The sequence below is a fragment of the Tenrec ecaudatus genome, chromosome 14 (genome assembly GCF_050624435.1).
Source record: "Tenrec ecaudatus isolate mTenEca1 chromosome 14, mTenEca1.hap1, whole genome shotgun sequence".
NCBI lineage: Eukaryota > Metazoa > Chordata > Mammalia > Afrosoricida > Tenrecidae > Tenrec > Tenrec ecaudatus.
The window spans coordinates 53,472,059-53,491,347 of record NC_134543.1 but is presented as its reverse complement, the minus strand read 5'-3'; the positions used below and the strand labels follow the sequence as shown (position 1 = coordinate 53,491,347).

General features: G+C 46.8%; 1 protein-coding gene across 1 annotated transcript in view; it reads left to right on the top strand.

The window, feature by feature from the left end:
* The window catches only part of GNG2 (G protein subunit gamma 2), a 123,188-nt gene extending 113,379 nt beyond the window's left edge, over positions 1-9,809 (top strand). The window contains exon 4 of the mRNA XM_075532412.1: positions 6,627-9,809. Within this exon, the coding sequence (XP_075388527.1) occupies positions 6,627-6,755 (129 nt within the window). The 3' untranslated portion in view covers positions 6,756-9,809. The remainder of the gene's footprint in view (positions 1-6,626) is intronic.
* Positions 9,810-19,289: the final 9,480 nt, after the last annotated feature.

Genomic DNA, 19,289 nt, shown 5'->3' with positions numbered 1-19,289 from the left:
GAAGGACATCATCCATTTGGGTTGTCTGGTTCCTCGTTTCAACCAGTACACAAGCATACTGTTCATTTCTCCTGCTTAAATAAAATGAAATATTTTTCTCGACCCCCTACTACTCCCTCTGCTAACAACTATCTCAGGTGCTTCTTTCCCCTGGAAGCAATGGCCCTTGAAAAAGATGCCCATGGTCACTGTCTCTAATGTCTATGTCCCCTTTTGGGTTAAACTTGTCGAAAAGTTCAAGTACAGTGTGAACTATGCTTGCCCTGAGCCATTTGAGAATAAATTGTCACCATGTCTCCCTATCACCCCGGAGTACCTCAGGGTGTGCTCGTTACAAATAAAAACATTGATCTGCGTATGCATAAACCAGCCATCATAATCAGCAAGTTGACTTGGATGCATCACCCCATCTGGTTGTCAGGCCCATTCGAGAGTCACAAACCAAAGCATCCAGGAAGGGTTATAGCATTTCAGTATTTTACCAAAACAGTGGAAAGCTATGAAATGTTTCAAGCAGAGGAGCGTTGTGATCCACTTTATATATTTTTAAATATCTTTCTAGGTGCGGTATGGTGACTAGTACCCTAGGCTTAGTTGTCAAATCAGGAAGATCATCTAAGACTGAAATTTTAAAACTTGTTTTTATTCCACACCCCCTTTGTCTCATGAAGTCCCTGACATCTTTTCAGAATATCATTGCTAAACTACCAAACAAACCAATGATGCTGAAATACAGTTTAGCAAAGCGTGCTTAAAATTTTGTGATATGGTTATATATACACTCCCGGCAAGACTTTCTGTCATGTACTTTGGACCTGTCCTCCAGAGGGACCAGCCCCTGGAGAAGGACATCATGCTTGGTCAAGTACAAGTCAGCCCCCCAAAAGAAAAGTCTCCATGGGATGTGTTGACACGGTGGCTGCAATAACGGGCTGAGACATAGGGATGGCTTGTGAGGTGGTACAGGACCAAGCCATGTTTCAGAGCCTAATCTTTCTCCTTCCTAGCCACTGGTGGATTTGAACTGCAGACCTTCCAGTTAGCAGCCCAACTTTTAACCCACTACGCCCTCTGGGCTCACCTGCCATGTAATAGGGACAGGGGAATGTTCGTTGTTGTTCTAGCTACTTCTGTGGTTCTGACATGGTGTTGGGTTTTCAGGGGATTGCAGTCTAGCTGTAGGAACGAGACAAAACATACCACGTAGTTTGAGAGGGAAACCATGGTGAATTGAATGTTGGAATGGAAGATAAGCAACACGTAGGAATTACTTTTTTCCAGGTTCCGGAAAGTCAAGTCCAACATGGAAAGACCCAATAAAACCTGTCAAGTAGAACTTCCCCATAGGGCTTCGCAGGGATGTGATGTTTATGTAAGCAGACTGCTGCATCAACCAATTAACTTTTGGTTAGCACCTCAGTACGCCCACTGCACTCACTCCCAGCGCCTCTCTTGCCCAGTCTAGCACTTATCTATCATAATATCAATTTTTTAAGTTTATACCACGCATTGGTATGTGAGCATTGCAAATAAGTAGGGATGCTGCTGATTCTTTTTTATTTTAAGCAAGTGAGTTTTAGGTATTACTCTTGTTCAATCTTTACTGCATAATGAACTCGCACCTATTTGGTACAATAACTACTACCACTCAGCCAACAGAAAGGCCCCAAAAGACGTAATCAAGTTCAGTCTAAAACTTTGCTCTTTGCTATCCACAGAGAAGAGTAAAGACAAGAACTTTTGGCTGTTTCCTTTCATGATCTCCTGTTAGCATGCCGTGGAGGTAAATGAACAATATCAATTTCAATCTGGAACGAGCCCGCAGTCCGTGGTTAGCACAGAGGTGGCTGTGGTGTAATGAAAGCATGCAGGAATCAAGCTCTTGTGTGACCACCTGCTTTGCTGGACAACAGTGATCCGATCGTCCAGTCTACCTGAGCCTAAGAAAAGCCTCTCCAACTCACTGCCATGGAGTTCATGCCAGCTCACAGTGACCCTGCAGGTCCCTGGGGATTTCCGAGGCTGTACATCTTTATCGGAGTAGAACGCCAGATCCTAAGGTCAAGCAGGATAATTTCCGATCTCAGGATTATTTGTGAAGATCAAAGAGAAAACTTAACAAATGTCCTAAACAAAATAGGAGTGCCTTAAAAACCTTTTAAAAAGCAATATAATGTGAGTCTGATTTTTTTTAATAAACAAAGCAATATTAAAGCACTTTGTATTAGTCAGCATGGGCTAGGTTTTGACGCAGTGACAAAAGACACCCTTTTCCCCATGTGACTCTGATTTCTACCACATGTCCATCACAGGTCAGAGGTCATTCATACCACATCATTTTTATTCAGGGCCCTGGCAGATTGGTGAACCTCCATCTGGAAGATTGCTTCTATCTGATACACAACAAACAGAAGAGAGTCTAAAAAATTCTACTATTTATAGGATTAGAAGATGAAATCGTGCTTCTCATTTGAGCTGGGAAACCCTAAAATGTAAAGTGGCAAAGATCTAATGAACTCCATCCTGTAGCAAGGACCATTCTGCCGTTTGTTAACAGATGGCTCCCAGGGAATTCTTTCCAATGGACAAAGTGTCAGGGGAGAAATGTGACAAACTATGGACTGGCTTTCAACCCTTTTGTCCCAAAGTGTTTGTCTTAGGCCGGGTTGGCTAGAGAAATCAAGAGACATATGTGTGTAAGAGAGAACTTTATATCAAAGAGCAATTATATATTGAGAAAACATCCCAGCCTAGCCCAGATCAAGTACATTAAGTCTGATATTGACCCAGATGTCCAATACTAGTCCATAAATTCCTCTTCAGACTCACACAGCACCTGCAATGATGCCGAATGCAGGAAGATCACAGACCGGTGGGTGGAAAGTCTTGTGGATCCAGTGGTGGTGAAGCATCTCAGCACTGGTGAGGGTCTCCATGTGGCCCCTCCAGCTCTCTGAGTGCAGCTTCTCGGCAGGAAGGTGAAATAAAGAGCGTGGCCCACTTCCAAGGAGAAAGAGGGAATTCACAGAATCCTTGAGAAGACCACTCCCACAAGGAGGCATCATCAGGCTGTGACTAGGCTAGACTCCACCCCTACTCTGATTTATTAAGTTGACATGAAATTATGCCAACTTATGAGTGCAGTGCCTCCTATGACTTGTGCTCACATTCTCGTGGCTGGAGCAAGTCCTATGTCCCATTGCCAAGCTTGACGTCCTTGGGTGAAGACATCTCATCCACCAGCAGGGAGGGACAGCAAGTATCTTGGACAATGCTATCATCTGCTTCACTCGTAGAACTCACTCTGAGGGACTCTCACCGTGGTGAAGAGATGTCGCTCTCTCACGGAAAACTCTCAGTTGACCTTCAGAGAAAGTGTGCCATGTCACGTAAGAAAGTGATGCTTCCTGCAGGGCTGGCCCCAATCCCAACTGTGTGGACACCCCATGCCCCCAGAAGAATGCCCTTCAGAGGACAGCACTGAACCTACAGCTTGGGGAGAGGGGCATGTCTGATTAGAGCACACAGGAGAAACAAAGGGATAAAGAGGGAGGGGACCACATCCTGGCCCACCAAGCCCCGAGGACAACATTTCTGCTCAGAGCAGACAATGTACAGAGAGGACCATAGGGCCTGCCCCATCATGAGACATGACGTCCCTCACTGAACCATAGCGCTACGGGGGACAACACTGAAGACACAGTGTGGGAATTGTGACCCATCTGACCCCATCACACTGGGGCAAAACACTAAGGGCGTGCAACAGAGCAGCAAGGGGAGCAAAGTGACGAAATCCCTGGGGAATACCAACAATAAATTTGGAGAACCCATCAGACTCGACTGGAAAACAGGTGTAAAGGCCAACAAACAGACCTTGCACTATTTATAGGCTTTTCCACTTTTGTCAGTGGCTTTTTTTTGGTGATTGTTATTTTGTTGTTGTTATTGTTTTGTTGGTTTTTACTTCCTTTGTTGTTTTGTTTGGCTCTGCCTGGTTTTTGCGCTTAATAATTTCTTTGCATGTCTATCTAGATAAGATAGATGGGATTAACAATTTGGAGACAAAAAGAACGGGAAAGATGGTTCTGGGTGGATAGAGGAGAAGGGGAGGTGGGAGAAAGGAAGTGGGGTGGGGAGACCAACCCAAGGACAAGGGACCTACAAGTCAACTAAAATCAATGGAGAGAAGGATGTAGGATGCCTAGTGGGCTTAATCAAGGGCAATGTAGCAGCAAGGAATTACTGAACCCGAATGAAGGCTGAACATGATGGGGAGACAAGAGGAAAGTAACAGAAAATTGAGTAAAGACGCAGGAAACAAAGGACATTTATAGAGGTCTAAATACAGGCATGTACATATGTAAATATATTTATATATAATGAGAGGGGAACAGATCTATGTACTTATATCTATATGTTAAGAATTAAAGTTGCAGATGGACATTGGGACTCAACTCAAGTACTCCCTCCACACAAGAACACTTTGTTCTAATAATCCGGCATTCTGTGATGCTCACCTTCCCAACATGATTGCTGATGACAAAATGGGTGCATAAGCAAATGTGGTGAAGAAAGCTGATGGTCCCCAGCTATCAAAATATGTAGCATCTGGGGTCTTAAAGGCTTGAAGATAAACAAGTGGCCAACTAGCTGAGAAGCAACAAAGCACACCAGCTTGTGTGATCATGAGGTATCTATGGGATCATGTATCAGGCATCAAAGACTCAGAACAAAATCATACCCAATGTGAATGGGATGTGGGGGGTACGTGAAGTGGAGACCCAAAGCCCATCTGTAGCTAATTGGACATCCCCTCACAGAAGGGTCACAAGGAAGAGAGGAGCCAGTCAGGGTGCAGTATAGCACTGATGAGACATACAGCTTTCCTCTAGTTCACTAATGCTTCCCTCTCCCCACTATCATGACCTTACTTCTACCTTACAAATTGGATTAGACCAGAGTATGCACACTGCTACAGATAAGGGCCCAAAACAGAGGGAATCCAGGATAGATAAAACCCTCAGGGCCAACAATGAGAATAGAGATACCAGGAGGATTAGGGGAAGGTCGGGGGAGAAAGGATCACAAGAACCATATAGAACCCCTCCCAGGGGAACGAACAACAGGAAAGTGGGTGAAGGGAGACAGAGGATGATGTAAGATAGGAAAATAATAATCGATAACTTATCAAGGGCTCATGAGGGAGGAAAGACGGGGGAGAGGGGGACGAGGAGCTGATACCAAGGGCTCAAGTAGGAATAAAATGCTTTGAAAATGATGATGGCAACATATGTACAAATGTGCTTGACAAAATGGATGGATGAATGGATGGATGGATGGATGGATGGGTTGTGATGGGAGATGTAAGAACCCCCAAGGAAAGTATCTAATTTTAAAAAAGACAGTGACTCTTCATTTTATGGATTTTGAACCCAAATGGCACTCCTCATGTTGGTCATCCAACACGATGACCAAGATTGTTTACAAGTGATTCTAGATTCTTTCTCAAAAATAAAGCCACTCTCAAGTGGTAAACCAGTGGCCCTATCAAAGCACTTCAAAGGCATGTGCTCCCGGCCACACCTCCAAGGCGCAGCAGCCTGTTGTGGGAAATGGCAGAGTCACGGAAATCACAGACCAACGTCCCGTGAGACTTCCCTAAAGGATCGACGCCTGGCTGAGGAAGTGCGTGCGTGCGTGCATAGGCGTGTCTTTGGTTTGAAATACACGGAAATCATGTGCACGGTGTTAGGCACACCTGCCCCAGTATCGTTGGGTGTGTGATCAGGCGAGACCAGGGCCTCATGCCTGGTAAAGTGAAAGCAGCACAAAAGGAGGAGGGCGCTTAAGGAGACGAATTGACACAGCGGGTGTAAAATTGGCCTCTGACATTGACACCGTTGTGAGGACGGCACAGGACTGGGTGGTGTCTTGTTCTCTTATACAGAGGGTCGCTCTGAGTCGGAACGCACAGGGTGTCACCTAACAATAGCTACGACCCTGTGGTTTCTGGAGAAAGCCCTGCTAGTGAGTTATGTGTTGGGCTGCTAACTGCAAGGTCAGCAGTTTGAACCCACTCCATGCTCTGAAAGAGAAAGACAAGGATTTCTCTTCCCATACAGATGTCCAGCCTCCCAAACCCTAGGGAGCCGTGCTCTGAGCTTGTACAGGGCCACTGTGAGGCGGCATTGACCCTGTGGGAGTTGGGGTTGTTTCTCAAGCAGAGAGGGGTGACTACAGAATAATAATCCTGGCTAGCCTGAGTGGAACGTTTACGATGAACTAGCCACGAAACAGATGATCTCATCTGGGCCAGGACCAAGGTGAGGCAAGGGAGGCCTCGGGGCCCACCCTTTAAGGGGGGCGTGTTCACTCTCAGGGTTGTGCAAGGCAGGGCGGCAGCAAGTGCTTCTGTAAATGTTGTGCCCAGGGGACCTTGCCCTGGTCCCAGACCCACATGCAACCATCTATGACGTCAGTCTGAGTTTACGGAGGTGGATTATCTGGTCGCTTTTGCACCCAGCTAGTAAGTGGATTGGAATCCAAGCCTGGGCTTTGATTGTGCTTACCCCCAAAATCGAACTCCATGCCTTACTTAAGCGTCTGGTGTCTCTGCTCTTTTCCAGGTCTCCAAGGCAGCCGCTGACTTGATGGCCTATTGTGAAGCGCATGCCAAGGAAGATCCTCTCCTGACCCCGGTCCCGGCTTCAGAAAACCCATTCAGGGAGAAGAAGTTTTTCTGTGCCATCCTTTAAGTCTCTGCGGGGAGCCTGCAGAGCCTACGGGCTCCTGGGACACCGATGGGGAGTTTTTAGCAAAGTGGACTCCTTTCTAGTCCACAGCATTTAAAGCAAAGGAGGGTAACCATCCTGGAAGCGCCAGGCTCCGCATGTTTCAAGAACAAGCCCCCTTTACAAGAATGAAAGCCAACCCTCACCGTGAGCTAGAGATCTGGTATCCGCAGAACCGCCTGGAGGAGGGGAACCTGTAAAGATAAAATTGTTGTCACTTCCTTGCCGGTCGGTGTTCCCCGCACCCCCTACTTATGTCACTGCTTCATATTTTTAAAAAAATGAACATTTAAACCGACAGCTGTGTTGAGCTAAGATATGTGTGACCTTCTTGGAATGCGTATTGTCTTTAGAATCCCCATTGATAAGCTGAGTTGTGTCCTGTCCTCGCAGTTGGGTTTAATGATGTCAATGTTAGTCTTGGTGCCTTTCTTTCTTTTTCTGTCCTTCTCCCTCTCCTCCTCCCTCCCCTTCCTACTAGAGTAGGACCAAGATAAAGGCTCAACTTGTCTGTCACGCTGAAAGAACTCCGAGAGTCCCTGAAATGTTGAGGGAGAGGTCCACAGGGTGTCTGCTCATGGCAGTCAGAACAAAAAGAAAAACCAGTGTCGGTTGTCCATGTTCTCATCACGATTCCTAACATGTGTTCATGACAGCTTTGACCTGCAAGTAAAAGTAAACCACGTGTTGTGACTGGTGCTTTCATATCCTTGTGACAACTTTGGAATATTACTGCATGAAAAACGCCCCTCTGTCAACTATCCACCCAGACGTTTCATTGTTTTACCGTCCAGCCGGGAGAGCAGACGGGTGAGCAAGCGTGACCTTTGGAAAACCGAGATGACTTCAGCGCCTTAGCTATGCCTCAAATACCTCCTAGTTCACCGCGGCGCACATGCCTCTTCAAAATATTCTCCAGATTCCGAAGCACCTGGGTCTTATCTAGGATCCAGGGCAGCCTGGGGACCACTGAGCAGGAAAGCTTAGATTCACCTTCAGTTAGTCAGCAGCTGATTTTGCCACCGAATGAGCCAGCCCCCTCTTCTTTCCCTGAGGCTCGGAAATGCTCCACTGAGAGACCACTTCCCATTCATCTAAAGGAGAAAGCTGGGCCCCCTCCAGACAGGGCCCTGGCTGTCGCCCCCCAACCCCACCCCAAAGAGGAGCGACCTGTTTGGGGGGCAGGGGCAGTTCCCACAGCTGACTCCTCTGAGGAAGACTTCTTCCACAGACACAGTTTCCTTTTTCACTCATGATGTTTTTGAAGAGATTTTTTGGTTTTGCTTTGTTCTCCACATTGTTTGCTAATGGTTTCTGGTCTTTCTTTACAACATTCTTGCAGCAAGCTCTCTTCCGAGGACAGGCTGTGGAGACCCATTGTTCCTGTCCCCTGCAGCCTATCCCCGGCCCTCCCCCCATCCCACTCCCACAGCCTTTGCCACTTCTTTCTCTGTCATCCCCAGGCACAGTAGGGCCTTGTGTACATTGGCTTTGAAATCCCCCCAAACATCAGTTAATTTTATTCTCTGATCTTTCCCCTCCAATCTCTCCCTCCTGTTTAAAACACAAACAATAAGATTCAAAGGGGGGCGAAAAACTAGAAAACAGGCGAGGGCAGATTTTCAAACAGATTTCAGTATTTCCCGGACTTCCTTTTCACCGCTGTGCTATGGACGCATAAGCAAAGCCAGTGACCCTCGTGCTTGGACAGCAGGGAGGAGACCCTGAAATAGTTGTGAATCTGCGGTCGCACCTTTGTCACAATTCAAGGTGTTTCTGCCTAGGCTGTGCAACTTCGCTGAAGTCCATTAGACACTGTTCAAAGTTTAGGGAGCGGAACAACTGGGAGTGTACAATTTGCCTAGCAGTACAGTGGAATCAGCTAAAGTCTTATCACATTCTTCAAATGAGCCAACACATGAATTGGATATGGGGTCACACAAAACCATGGAGTAGAGCATGCCTTGGCAGTAATTAAGGTTCTGTTATGAAACCCAGATGGTTTTCACAGGCCACACCCTGTCTTTTCTCTCAGAAGAACTCTTTGTATTTCCATATAAATCTAGATCCTTAGAACAATTAAAATGGACTCAGAAGTTTCCAGACAGACTCTAATTCAAGTCTGATCATTTAAACAGTAGGGAGGCCCAGCTGCGGGTGGCATATCTTAAAAGGGAAGAGAAGGTAGGAAAGACACAGCCCATTTGAAATGAAATTTAAAGACTATATTTTGCTTTACTCAATTTCCTGTCTGACCTTTCGGGGTTATACCAGTTTTATATGACTTTTGCCTTTTTGCTACCTTTAATTATTAAGGGAAGATCCTTTTTTAATTTTTATTGCATATATCTCTGAACAGGTTTAGTTCCTTTAGAAAATCAACCATCATTTTCACTAGCATAATTTGTCTTAAGGGATAACTAGTAAGAAATTGAAGCCCACTTTTTAAAGGCCCTAGTTTCTGCATATAAGGTATGGACAGTAATGAAAATATGCACAGGAATTGACATAATCTGAATATTCAGAATGCAGGCTTCATAAAGAACAAAAAGAATCTTATCTCGCCATCAATATTAACTCTGATTTCCAATTTATTTTTCAATTTTAAACCAGGTAATATTTACTAAATCAGGGGTATATGAAAGAACTTTGGTCTGGATCTGACGTTGCTAATACTATTTCAAAGATAAAGTTAAAACAAGAAAACACGTGTCTGGAGGCATTACCCTGTTCTCCTAGGGGAGTTGGATAAAATCAAGAATGCTGCTGTGGGGGATTCTTACACTCGTGTCTGTTTGCTCCTCGCTGCACCCGGCCATGGTGATTCGTTCCATATATATTAATGTTGTCACAGCCTGAGAAATACTCGCATTCTTCCTGTATAAGACCTGTGTGACGTGACTTCCTAAACGAGGGAAATAGCAGAAATGTTAAAACAGGAAAACCTGAATGTGATGTGTACATTTTCATCCCATCTGGACAATGTATTTGTTTTAATAAATGGAATTTTCAGATCCATTTCCTTTGCAGTTCACTTCCATGCGCAGGAAGGCCTTTGAACCACCTCACGCGTCACAGTCCTGGTTCGTTGGGAAAGGCTCTGAGCACACGTTACAAGGCGGGTGAGGCAAGGAGCCCATCCATTTTCTTTAGCGTTTTGTGATGGAGGCACCCTAAAGAGGAAAAAGAAAAATCACAGGAGGCTCTGCAATAGCCTTTCTCCCAGGATCTCCACTCTTTGGTAGACAGCTCCTGGGAACAGAGAAATGGAGAGGCAGAGTGGGCAGACAGATGGGCTGTGTTTACACTTTAATCTGCCACGGGCAGGCCGTACTGTGCTTTTTCCTTTACAAAAATATAAGAGGAGCGATGATTGGACACAGGCAGCACTGTTCTGAGTAAAGCATGCATTTTAAAAAAAGGAGTCCTGGAATAGGTAAATGCTTTAGAATTCTCTCGTGTGAATTTTACATTCAGTAGTTCCACAGAAAGGGTCCAGAAAGCCTTTCAGAAAAACCAGTTGCTGTGCTATGAGTCTGACTCGTAGAGGCTCCAGCTGTGTCTGATTAGAGCTGCATTCTGTAGGGTTTTTGAAGGCTGGCTTTTTTTTTGGCAAGTAGATTGCCAGGACTTTACTCCTGGGAGCCTGTGGGAAAGCGCAAACTTCCAACCTTCCCGTTAATAGCAACACATTAACCTTCTGCACCACCCAGTGACCCACGCCTTTCCTACCCTCAAAGTCTGCCTGTGAGGAGTAGACCTTACTAGTAAGCAGAACAAAACAAAACAAACCGCACTGCCATCGTGTCATAGCGCCTCGACAGGGAGGGGAGAACGACCACTGTGCATTTCCGAGCCGGAATCTCTTTACTGCCTCTTCTTTCTCCCGCTGAGCGGCTGGTGGTTTCAAACTGCTAGCCTTGCGGTTAAGCGCCCAACGTGTAACCACTATGCCATCAAGACCCCCTTAGCCAAACCCAGCAGCATGACCGAGTTGGGGATCTGCGTTCCATTGACATCACTTCCACAGAGTGTATCGTCCTCCCACCCCTGTTTCAGAATCACCTGGGATGCTGACCCCATGAACTTGAACCCTGGCCATGGAGCCTGAGGGCACCAATGGCGTTGCGCACAATCCTCTGAGGATCACAACTCATTCCCGGAAGCGCTTTGTGATGCTTGGACCAGGCGGCCAGCGGCGTGCTGGCTCTGGTTTCTCCCGCCGTGGGAAGGACGCGGCTGTGGGCAGTGTGGCGCAGCTCCCATGCCCGAGCCGACTTGAGGGGACGCTGGTGGGTTTCAGCATGGTTCCAGCTATGTGGCTCCCACCGACCGTGGGAGGCTGCCTCCAGCCCTCGTTCTGAAAAAAGCGGCGCACATTTTAGACAGCGCTCACAATAACAGAGGGAATTGGTGCTGGGTCAGCTCCAATTCACAAATTGCAAATAATTTGCCAAGGGAAATCCCTTTCCCTTCGGTTCTGCCCCAAATCTAAATGTTCTTCTATTTCGAACCAGAAGGTGTAGGCAGGATTTATTTTTAATGAAGAGGGTCATGGGCTCCCAGGCTTTTCCTTAGCAACAACGCTGACTGCTTCTTCGTGTGGATACTGAGAAGATTGGGGTGGAGTACATATATCTCCCTTTAAAGATGACAGAAAGGGGGGGAGCTGTTTGCTGGTGACCTCAGTGCAGTCTATGTAAACAAGGGTGTATCTAGCATCAGCAGTCAGAGCAGAGTTGCCAAGCAACCTTAGACAAGCCCTAGAACCTCTCCGTCCTATCAAATGGGAACCAGGATACCTGATTCATTCACCTCACATAGTTGTACAAACTAAATGGAGGAGAGCAGGTAACGGGCATCGGGAACAAAGAGGAAGTAAAGTAGCTTTAGACGCTTGAGGGCAACCTTCCCACCTGCATCAAGCCAACCCCACAGGACAGACTAGCGGTACCCGTTAGTGCTCCCAAGACGAAATCTTCGTAGGAGCAGGTACTCTCCTCCTTCTCCCTCGGAGGAGCTGGGGCTTTGAACCACAGGCTTTGTGGTTGGCAGCCCAATGCTTAAAAGCCTGGCCGTCCAGGGCCGAGGCAGTGATGCGCCACCCTATGCCAATCCTACTGTGTCTCTCAACGTCTCCTGGCCCATCCAGCATCCCGAATGCCCTGTAAGTCTAATAGGTCAAGCCTACCTCCATGCTTTCTCTTTTGTCCGGAGCCATGAGGCCCGGCCATTGCTTGGAATTTATTAGCCTGAGCTCTGGGCATTCTTCTACCCCAGCCTACGTGAGCTCTGCAGCTGTAAAGCTTGAGCAAACAAGGGGTGATGCTCTTTAGATAAGCACCTGTGTCCTGCATCCCCTTGATTGGACAAAAGATCGTCTTCCCCTATGCTTGATTTGCATGTACATGCCACTCCTCTGCGTACCTAATTGAAGACTGTAAGCCCTTACTGACTCATGGGCAGGGCACGCTCCCCTGAACTCCCTGATTGGCCTGTTGCCAAGGTAGCCTAATCTGCATGTGCACTGAGGCTCCCTCCCTTGGCTGGCCCTTATAAGCTGTGACTCTTTGTTCATTAAAACAGGACTTGATCAGGATATTGTCTTGTCCTCATTCTCCGTGCCTCTTGTACCCCCCAATTCCCACTCTTTCCCCCAGGACCCACGGTGAACGTCCCGCGGGACGGGACACTCTTTAGAAAGTTATTCCCCAACTCCTCGAATAAAGAACTCTTGCTCATCTTTCAAGACCCAACCAGAACCCAATGCTATCTATGAATAACCAGACACACTGGTTTCTTTCCTCTCTCGGCTCACAGCGCTCTTGCTATCAGCTCCAAACAGCTCGGCGTTTTACTGCAGGAGATAGAGCAGCATGAGACACTTGGGGCACCCTCCCCACTGCCATCAAATCAATTCTCACAGCAACCCATAGGACAGAGTCGAGGTACCCTTCCATAACAGGAAGGCTGTTATGCTCGATGCCGTCCAGTTGGTCTCTACTCATCGCCACCCTGTGTGCAAAAGAACAAATGATTGTCCGGCCCTGGGCCATCCTCACAAGAATGGTGTGTTAGAGGCCATTGTTGAAGCCATGTGTCAATCCATGTCGCCGAGGATCTTCTTTTCTGCGCACCCACTGCTTTACCAACCCTGATGTCCTCCTCCAAGAGACAAGGTGCATGGAAAGACACCATGGTGCTGCCTTCAAGGGGCTTGTGGGTTGACGGAAGAAGTATACTGAGAAGTAGTCAATGACCAAAGCAAGTTCTCGTACTGGGGAAGTGCAAGGCACAGTAGGAGTCAGAGGAGACATTGTTGGAGTTAATGGTTCATGCTGTGAGAATTGTCGCTCGGGCTTAAGCATCCTTTCTGGGTAGAGAAGAACACCAGTTGGATAGCCGCTTCTTGAATCTTCCATCATGTCCATCACACGGCACTGTTTTGAGGATGCAGCAAGTACTCCAACACCGATGTTGATGGCTCCGAGCACAGAATCAAATGCCTGCGGAAATAGGAGACAGAACAGAGGCATAACTGGCAATAGGCAGCCCTGAGAGGGTGCTCAAGGAAGTTGCAGAATAATGCTCCCTCCCTGCACAATGGTCCACAGTCAGCTCCGGGCACAGATGCACCAAAGCTGAGTAGAGGTTGTGGCCTGACCTCCCTCTACCTGTGCAGGCTCTTGTCCCCATAACGTCATTCTCTTCAGCCTGTCGGTCCTAGTACTAGATACCACTCTTCAGCCTCGACAGGAGATCTGGCTGTCCCTGACAGGCCAGGGTCCCAAGGAAATACATCATGGACTGAAATTCCTGAAGTAGGACCCCTTCCACCATCATCTCTAATTGCCCTTCACTGTGTCTATGTGTCTATATGTAAGGAAGCCTGGTGCTGTAGGGGTTAGTTAGGCTTTGGATTGCTAACTGCAAAGTCAGTAGTTCTAATCCACCAGTTGCCCCATGTGAGAAAGATGAGGCTTTCTACTCCCATATATATTTATAGCCTTGGACCCATAGAGGTAGTTCAACTCTACTCTTTGGGGTCACTATGGGGTAGAAGGAACTCAATGACAGTGAGCTTGATTATTTTTGTTGTTGTTTTGTCATCTACAGGTGGATACCTGGAGGCACAGTGATTAGGCACTCTCCATCATTCAGATCAGCAGTTCTAAGCCACCAGCCATTCCAAAAGAGAAAGATGAGACTGTCTATTCCAGTAAATATTTACAGCCTTGGAAATCCTATGGAATGGTTCTAATCTGTGCTATTGGGTCCCTATGGGTACAAATGGGCTCCATGTCGGCGGGTTTTGTTATATAGTTATTAAAAGATAAATATAAATTATTATCAGCCTTGGGTTGGGCCCCTCACCCTGGCAGCCCCATGTGTTACAGAGTAGAACTGCTCCAGAGAGGCTTCGCAGAAGCACATCCCCAAGTCTTCTTTTCATGACAGGAAGCCTTCAGGTTCAAACCACCTACCTTTAGATCAGCAGCCGATCACAACCTGCTTGGGCCAGCTAGGTTCCTAGATATAAATTACCTAAAATTAAATAAAATGCAAAGCTCAGTCCTCTGTCTCACTAACAAGATTGCAAGTGTCCATTAACCATCCATGCCAGCTGTGGCCGCTCAGCAGCTAGGCTGGCCAACACGGTAGGGTGGGAGGGGGGTAATCACAGCCATTGCTGTGAATCGTTCACCGTCAATCCTACAGGCTGCCATACAGACGACACAGCCTGGGGTCTATGGGTCCTTTCAGAAGTCCTCCGGGGCACAGATTTGCCCTGTCTCTCTCCCTCAGGAACGTGCAAGGATAATCACCAGGAGGGGAAGGTTAACAGCAGCCACAACCCACGTGGACACTTCTTCTACTGACTTCTGTGCAATGGGTATGAGTGACCCCACTGTAGCAGACACTCTGGCATAGCCACTGACCTCCTTCTGATTCCAGCCACAGCTGCAGGAGAGCGTGCCCTTCAAGCTCCCTCCTACCAGGGGAAACAGATGCCCCCAGAGGCAACTGGCAACCAGCTGAGAGACTGGAGAAATGTTCCAGCATCTCATCCATCTGGAACAATTCTACAGTTTCTCAGAAGATCCCCAGCAGGACTTGAGCCTCACTTGTCCATGACAACACCCAGTCCCAGTAACATCCACCACAGTAGCCTCATTTTTCTCTCTTCCCACACATCTGCTTTCTGCAAGCGCTCTCATCTGTAATAAATTACCCACCCCTAAGTGGTAGGCTCAGGCTCCTCTGCTTTGGCTACAATTCAGACTAACTCACCTCCATTTTGCAGAGGAGACATGTAAGATTCGGAAAACAAGTTCCTATTGCTATTAGATGACAGATCCATGACATAAACCTCAATCTGTTTTATTCTCAAGAATTAACTTCCAACTACTCTCTGATGCTATAAAATGGGATGCAAGTGTGCAAAAGGCATACCGTGGGGGAAGATATTTTGCATTTGCTCTTATTTTTAGAATAAACAGAATGTCAACTTCCAACCTCTGAATCACTTCGCTGCAAAGAAGTGACCAGTGATGCTGGTCAACCCTTACCTGCTCTTCCTTGTGGCGGCGCACGTGGTCCCTAGAAATTATCTGCGACAGATTCCAGACTCATCTTGTGCTGAAAGTATTCCCTGACTTCAAGGTACCTGCTCAAGAACAAGCAAGAGCATGATTAATCAGGGAAAGTGTTTTCCAGAGTAGTTCATGTGTTTCAGGATTGTCAGAGGCGAAAGAACCTCCCTCTCTTACCAGTCTAACTGCTGCTCCCTGGTAGCCTCAGGGCCCGTAACCCCCCTCCCAGTGTCACAAGCAAGGTTTGAAAGCATGCCGGGGGTGCTCAGAGCCTCACCCTCTCAGCCATGCATTGACGAATGCATCCAGAAAGCAGCTGAGACCAGGGACCTTGTCAATGGTAGCTTCAAATTGGTCTCACCCGGTCTTTCTGCAGGAAAAACAGTAAGAATGCTCATTTCTCTACTCCACCCCTCACCACCACCACCAAACAAACCCCACCCTCCCCTCCTGTCTCTTCTCCAGAGCTCTGCAAGATCTCACTCAAGTGTATGATGCAGAATCCCAGCCCAGAGCAACAGCGGCTGCCACACACTCTCGTGCATGCGTGCGCGCGCGCACACACACACACACCACACGAATAAACACACTGCTCAGAATGCTTGTGAAAGCTAAGCATTACTCCAAGCAAAGGACCACTATAATGCACTGGACAGCCATCATCATAAAGCGTGTTTCTCCCTTCTGGCAGTTATCCCGGCGTACGTTATCACAGCAGTTCTGAAAGGGTGTTCCAGGACACCTTGTCACTGCAATAACACTGTAAGGATACACACCTTTTGCACTCATTCTGCCAGCAGTCCACAGGAAGGTGTCCAGTACCAGCTGCCCCGAGATCAGATCCCACTCGTGGCAATCCCGTGAGTTTCCCAGGAGACCCAGGCTCTACCAGGCTCTGCCAAGCCTTTTTCCGAGGCACCTCTGACTGGATTCAAACCATCGACCTTTCAGCTCATTTGCACACAAGGGCCCCCTTTAGGGGATGCATGATGCTACAGTGCCAGCACATTAAATAAGACACAGTGACTCTGAGGACCAAGGTGGACCCACACCATGGAACTTCCAATGACTTCACATGTGTGTGAAAGTTGGACATTGAATAAGGAAGACCAAAGAAAATGATGCATGAACTATAGTGTTGGCAAAGAATATTGGCATTACATGGACTGCAGGAAGATCAAACAGGTCTGTCTTGAAAGAAGTAGAGCCAGAATGCTCATTAGAGGCAAGGATGATGGCAAGATTCCGTCTCATGTACTTTGGAGGGACCAGTTCCTGGAGAAGGACATCGTGCTTGGTAAAGTGGAGGGGCAGCAAAAGACAGGGAGTTCCTTGACTAGATGGAGTGACACCATGGCCACAACAGTGCGCAAACATAACAAGCTGTGAGGATGGCACAGGACGGGCAGTACGTCCTTCTGTTAGGCACGGAGTCACTGTGAGTCAGCGCCAACTCAGTGGCCTTTAGCAACAACAACAATGAGGTTCCAGATGGCTGCTGGATTCTATAAGTCAGTTATTGATGTACAAAAGTGTCAAACAATGACAATCTTCTCATCATAGTGATTTGGAAAACAAGACTACCTTTCATTAAAACAGAATTTTAATGCTAGCATGCCTGTCACTTTAAGGGAAATGATAAATACATGTTTTAAAATGTTAGGTTTTAATTTCGTGTGAAAAATATCAGTATTCATAACCCTCCTAATCTGAGGGGTCTGCAATAACTTGTAAGCATATAACAATTTCCTTAGACCATAAAGTTTGAGAACCACCACCATATAGAATGTTTAATAATTGTCCAGTCCTCTATTTTGCAGATGGGAAAATGTAAGTGGCATTGAGAATCATATAGTTTAGTGGCTGAGTTGGGACTAGAAAATTCATAGGGAGAGAGGATGGTTTCAGTGGGCAAGGCGGAAGCATTTTGGGTTGTTCCCAAGATTGCCATTCCAATATCTTCTGGTAAACATTCCTGAATCCAATTTGACGACTGACCAGTGTGTTGAAGGATACTTTTCCAAAAAATGTATAGCTGTATTAGTCTGGGTACTTTAGAAAAACAAATCCACAGAAACTCATATGTGTAAGAGACAGTTTTATGGAAAGGTACACATCAAGAAAGCATCCCAACCCAGGGCTGCCCAAGCCCACAAGTCCAACATTAGCCCATATGCCCGACACCAATCCACAAATTCCTCCTCCATCTCACAAAAGAGGCAAAATGATGCTGACTGCAGGAGGAAAGCCGAGTCAGTGGGCGTGTAAGCATCTCAGCGCTGGCAGGGGTTTCCACCCAGCTGCTCCAGCACCCAGAGCTGCATCAGGGTAGGTCCATGTGGCTTCTCCTCAGGGATGTCTTCAGGAAGTGAGCCTTGCCAGCTTAAGCAGGGAACTGGCTAGGGCAGCTGCAACCTGGTCCGACCATCACAAAGCAAGAGACCCGAGAACTAGAAAGGCGAGGTTCAGCGAGCCATTTATCTCTCCACCCTTCTATTAACCCCACATGTGTTTATTGGCCAGGTTGGCACAATACACTTTTACTATCTCAATAGGTAAAATCACAGCTCTCCTACCGGTATAAGATGTACACGTGTCAAAGATTTATTTAGTTCATTACTAATAAGGGAGCCAGGAGATGTGACAACTGGTTCAACACAGAAGTCAGAAATCCTGACAGGAGTTTGCAGATGTCCGTAAACATGGCTTCCTCCACAAGCGGGAGAGAAGTCCACTCGGTAAGACTTGAGTTGTAGGCTACAGGCAAGTGGAGTTTTGCTATTATCTGCAATTTACAGTAATAAAGTTGCCAAAAGCAATAATCAGAGGAGTGTGTGCTGAGCAATGCAACTTTCCAATGAAGCCCACGTTTTTTCCTGTCATTGAGATCCGCTAGGTGCCAGCCCAGGAGCTCTGGTGGTGCAATGGTTAAGCACCTGGCTGCTAGCAGAAAGGTTGGCAGTGCAAATACAGGAGAACCCGATACTTGACCGCATCAGAACTTGACATAATCAGATTTTGATGCAAAATGTCGAGAAAATTTTGCATCGGAGCTCAAACAAAACATTGGAATCCGATGCACGTGATTTTTGTAAAGGAAAGAGCAGTTCGTGTTTCCGTCACTCCGCGTTAGTTGGCATTGTTAGTACGCGCTGCTTAAACCTTTGGCGGCTGTGTTCCAAGCATTTTGCTATCGTTTTCTTAGTTTTTGTGACTTTTTGTACTGTTTTTAGATGAAAAAAAAACATGGGTCCTAAGAAAGCTTTGTTTGAATCACCATGATAAGGAACTGGTTAACCGTGTTATCAATATTGTTGATGATAATTAGTAAACCCTTTTAGAAAACAGTTAAGGAAACACCAACAGCTGACCACATTTGACAGATTTTTCTCTACGAGAAAGCCAGCCAGGTCCTGAAAGAGGCAAAGAAGGAAACACTCCTGAGAAGCAGCTACCGGTTGATTTTATGACTCTCTCTCCACGTCCTTGTCCACAGATCCAGATCCTCCTCAGTCTCAAGGTATGGACCATACTAGAGTTATTAAACACTTTTTTAATGGTGTGTTGCTTATTTAAATTATATTATTTAACTCTGAACCTGTTTATTTTAAAAACTCTGTGTAGTGTATGTATAAAAAACAATGTTAGGGTAAAAACTTGGTGGGTGAGAACGGATTGATCTGTTTTCAGTTATTTCTTATGGGAAAAATTGATTCGGAACGCAACTGCATCGCAGCGGTATGCTCTGCCTAGAACGCATGCGCGTCACGGGCCCGGGGTCTGCTGTACACTCGCCGCCACACAAGGATGTCGCCTTCCTTGACCATTATAGCCCTGGAAACCATTTGAGTCGTTCACCTCTGTCCTGAGGCTTCAGCCGCTAGGAGTTGGAATGGACAGGATG